Below are 5,000 nucleotides of genomic sequence, written 5' to 3' on the forward strand. Positions count from 1 at the left end.
TGTTCGATTTGTTTTTTAATCCAAACGCCTTCCTCCTTTCGTTCCATAATCTTAAGGTTGAAGTAGGGAGCCAAATAACATGGCGCTTTTCCTTCCTCGGCGGACGACCTTTCTTCACAGTTTTCATTTCGCTTTTAACACGAACACAACACCCAAATAACGCCAAAAATTCAATATTTAAACATTAAGGAAAATATTAACAAAGTTTGAAGCTACTGGGCATCCAAAACACGACAATGTGAGACGATGGAATTAGACTTTTCAAGAAATACTAGTTTCTGTATTACAGAAAATGCCGCCGATAGCTTGCACGCCCGCAAAGACTTGTGGTTGTCGGTGGCCCTTTAAACAAGGAGAAGAAGGCTTGATTTGTCTTGGGAGATAAATAAAACAAATTGTTATTTAACTTCAGTCAGCAGAGTACAAATCAGGGCCGTCATTAGGGGCTGTAACCCGTAACACCTGTTACGGCTGAGCCCAGTCAATTTTATGGGTGATGGTTGCTGCAGAATGAATCTTCATGGCGGAAAACAAATTGAAATTTATTTATACACATTTACCTTCTAAAGAAAATATAATTGCTGCCTTTTGTGGTCTGTGTTCCTGATTCTAAGACATGTTTTTGGTAAAAATCCAAACATTTCCGCAAAAAACCTTTGGAGAACACCTCCGACTGATCGTTGTTGGATTCCAATGCCATTTTCGGCAACAAAATCATTATCAATGCACCGTACTTGACATAAATGGGATTCCACTGACCTTTTTTTGCCGTTCTGTCATACATGACCATTTCCACATGGCTAGTAAATATCTTCATTCATTGTGAAGTTTATCTTTTTGGCCTGTTTTATTTTTATCACTATTTGATTGAGAAAATATACAATTTGCACCTCAGAGTGCTGGAAAATGCATTTCCGAGGTTCTGATTTTAAGAATTTTCTGGGGGAGAATGCCCTCAGACCCCCTACATGGCCTTGTATTAAGATGTTATGTGTGAAATCTTGAGTGTTACACCTGCTTCAAAACTTAATGACAATCCTGAAAATAACACCCAAAACTAAGAAAACAATGAATACTTGCCAATTTTTTAGATTTTTTGGCGAAAACGAGTTCCTAGAGACAAGTGATAACTTAGATGACAATGAACTTTCTTTGTTTATTGAAGAAAACCGAAATGTAAACTTTGAACACGACACAAAAAAGGAGAAAAACTGACCTCAACGTATTGAAACAATGGCCCAAGTCTGTGAAGGAAGGGCCACTGAAGAAATTCCTCCTGAGGAACTTGACAACTTTCTATGTCATTTCTTCATCAAAGTCAGTTTTTCTTGGCTGGACATTTACTTGGAGACTGAGATCCTCGTTGTTAATATCTATGTAAACCTTACAATAGAGAATTTTCCCAAATCCCATCTTTGTTTTCCTTATAAGTAATGCAAGCGTTTGAAATAAAATGCACAACACTTTGCTCGACTCGATTGATAGGTTTGACAAGTCTTCGTTTTTGACCAATCAACAGCAGCCAAATATTAAGCATGCAAAACCTGGACCGTCTCTCAATGAGAAGTCATGTTAGAAAGTTTGTCACATAGCAAATTAGAAAGTTAAGCTTAAGGGTTCTTCTATTTTCCGACTGAGTTGAATGATAAATCTCATATTGGATGATTTAAAGTGTATTATCATGGGATATTTTTTACTCGTCTCTTGTATTTTGAATCGCCCTTCGGGCTCGTCAAAATACAGCGAGACTCGTAATAAAAATCCCACGATACTACAAACTAAATCGTTCAATAAGATGTATTTATTTAAGCTTATATTTACCATGATACAACCACATTGCATTTGAGACTCTACAAATTTGATCCGACAGACAATGATAAATCTTTACTACAGCTTTTATTTGTGTGACGAATATGGGGTGAACAAAACACAGAATATTCTCCTCCTACTTTCCTTCATTTTAAAAATATTTTTCCGTTCCTTGCATTCGGTGAATAACGCTGATCTTACATGGAATAAAATTCCTCATTACTTAAAGGATATGGACCTCACACAATGCCCCAAATAGCGACTTTAAACACAAATACAATTCACTGGGTACATTAAGACGAAAGCTGATTCGAAGTAATGGTCATTGTACGGAATGTTTGCCAAAGGAATAGTTTGCCGACGACAACCGACTTAGAGCGATGGCAAATCGACGACTTTACAGAGACTCACATATTTCCTACTTTTGGCGTCGAAAAACTATCCTCTTACCTTCATAACGCTCAGCCTGTTCGGCTAGCTTGGCCATGTACACACTGCTTTCTCTGTCGTCCATTTTATAACCTTCGCGGAACCTTTTAAAACCAAGATTTACGCCACAATAACCGGTGTATGCTTGACACGAAGGGCGTCAACTGAAACTAGTGACCAGACTGTTATGAACCTCATTGATCTCGTCACCAGTTCTCTTCACCTTCGCGGAAGCAAGAAATATGAGTGCTTTTCGTGCATCCTGATTGGCTAGCTCGGAGGCGACCAGCCTCTGATTAAAATGGCTTCCCGTTTCGCTTCGGTCACCTAGGGGCAAATTTTATCGATAAACTCGGTTGATTAGTCGAACTCGTATGGTATATACTTCACTTCAGTGGCATAATTGTTAAATAAATATTTAATATGTACCGTACCCAACAGGATATCGCATTTCTGATTGCTCAATGAGGAATGCAAAAATTGGACAGGGCAATAGGCCAATTCGAAGCTTCAAGAAACGAATGTGCGCGTTGGTATAAAAACAAGCATACGATTGTCTTTTTTCTTATGGTAAATAGCTGCAAGAATTTGCATTAGAAGTCTTTTGTTTTTGTTGTTGTTTTTCTAATATCTTTCAGCCTATACTTTACTAGGATAATAGTTCCTTTTAGCTTCACAATGTTAACTCTAGCCCAAACCTTTAATAGTTTTCCAGCAGCGTTTATCATCTTCGGGGTTAAAGAGAAAAAAAGGACTCATTATTTCTTTGAAAAAATATACTTATTACTACCGGAGACAATTAGGGGTGTAATAATAATAAGTATCTGGGTTATGCTAATTTTAGAGTGAGGTCAGCAACTGACCTTAATTGGCAAACTTGCAGCTGCTTGAGACAATGACGTAAAGATTCCATTCGTCGTCTTCACCTGATGATACTTCAACTATTTCAATTATTTCAATTACAGTGTACAGCGAGTTATGCGTGTCTGTTTCTCGAAATAAAAATAGGTAATCAGAAAACGAATTTTCAAGCCATGACGTGATGTCCATAGTTTCGTCTACGAAAACAGTGTCAACAGATCATCCTCGCTTAACGATGAGGTCTTTGCTCCGCAAGGCCAAGAAAAAACCCCACTGCTCCTTCTTTCTGGCGTGTTTAACAGCTATCACATCACCTTTGCAAAACAGCACATTACAAGACATCAGTAGGTACATTTTTTAAGACTATAGGAACATATGTGTCATTGGTTTCCTCCAAAACGTAATTTACTCCACGAGTGGCAATGGATTCGGTACGGACTTCACTTCCCGAAGTCGGAAAGATACCTCGTAGGAAATATGGGATGGGAGGTCTCCTCCTTCGTTTTTTTCTCGCACAGAGTGCTTTGAAACCTTGGAGGGATAAGGTGGCGGAGATTTATGGATGACTTCGTCTGGGTAATAACTGGAGGGGCCAGTGAAATAGACGAAATCCTCATTATACATGCGTTTGTCCAGTTCCCTAAGACAACTGGGCCTCCTCTGGTTCCATAAGCTAAAATTGTTTCCCATTTTCTTTATCACAAATAATCCTGTAGACCCTGCTATTATCGTAGCATTCGAGCAAACGTTTCTGTGACTTACCCCACAGCTTTAAAACTCAACTGATTAATAAGGTATTTCCAGTGCATTTGCTTGCACCTCGGCTTTGTAATATTAATCAAATTTCGGTAGCGTACCTAATAGACAAAGGTACGTATGAGCTTAATGATACCAATAAGATGCTTTAAATTTGGTGGATGGTGAACCATAATTTATTTCCCAAAGTAGTCATTTTGTCTTGCTAGACCTCTTGCCAGAACTCTTTGCTGGGATGAGGAGGAAAGGGTGGAGGGGGTGGAGAGTGGGGTCTGCGATTGATGCAAAAGTGGGGCTCTGGGCCCAAAGTCTTTTCTTATGGTTGTGTGTCTGAGCTGTTTATCTAAACATAAGGCATGCATTCCAGCATGCATTATAGTAGTCGTAGAATCAGTAATCTCGAGGTATTACCAGTGAATAAAATGGCTTCATATATTTTAAAAATCAGGCTGCACCCTCTATCACTAAACGTTAGGAAGAAAGCAACTTTCGAGCATACGTGTCCATGGAGATTTGCAAACCTACTTTAACATCTTGGAAGTTCAGTTCCTCGAGAAGTATGTTGTGGTCAATTATATCAAGCCGTGAGGGCCCTTTGAGAAATCAGCATAGAATATTCTTGCAGAATACTTGCCCGTGTCGAACGCTTCGTGTATTACTTGCATTAAATAATTCAATGCGTCCGTGGTATAGACTAGCCTGCGAACGCAGACGTATTTCCGGCGGTCGTTTCTCTCCCCCGAAAAACGACCGCCGGAAATACGTCTGCGTTCGCAGGCTAGGTATAGACCGGGTGACGCGCATACTGCCGTGGATCGATATGACAGCTTACTTGTTTCAATATGAATCTTCCTATGATTAAATCCCTCCGAGACTTTTGCCAAACAAATGCTGAGCGATATAGGCCTTAGGTCCGACTTGATATCTTGAGGAGGGGGAATCTAAGGGGCAGGTGACATAATGGACTGTTTTATTTACGTAAGGAGTCAGGAACAAATTAAAGCCTTCTCGCAACGACTGATTGTATATATCCTGAATTATTGGAGCCTAAATAGTAAGAACAATGTTTGTGAAGGAGGCTTGGGGGAAAGGGTCTCAAAATCCAACTTGCTGCAAGGAATGTTATTGAAGGTTAAATGGGGTTC

The 5,000-nt window shown here is 39.5% G+C and overlaps 1 protein-coding gene across 1 annotated transcript in view; it reads right to left on the reverse strand.

Moving 5' to 3' along the window:
* The window catches only part of LOC138045550 (uncharacterized), an 11,778-nt gene extending 9,326 nt beyond the window's left edge, over positions 1 to 2,452 (reverse strand). Inside the window, exon 1 of the mRNA XM_068892096.1 lies at positions 2,260 to 2,452. Coding sequence (XP_068748197.1) covers positions 2,260 to 2,323 — 64 coding nt within the window. The 5' untranslated portion in view covers positions 2,324 to 2,452. The remainder of the gene's footprint in view (positions 1 to 2,259) is intronic.
* Positions 2,453 to 5,000: the final 2,548 nt, after the last annotated feature.

This window comes from Montipora capricornis, chromosome 4 (assembly GCF_036669925.1).
Source record: "Montipora capricornis isolate CH-2021 chromosome 4, ASM3666992v2, whole genome shotgun sequence".
Classification (NCBI taxonomy): domain Eukaryota; kingdom Metazoa; phylum Cnidaria; class Anthozoa; order Scleractinia; family Acroporidae; genus Montipora; species Montipora capricornis.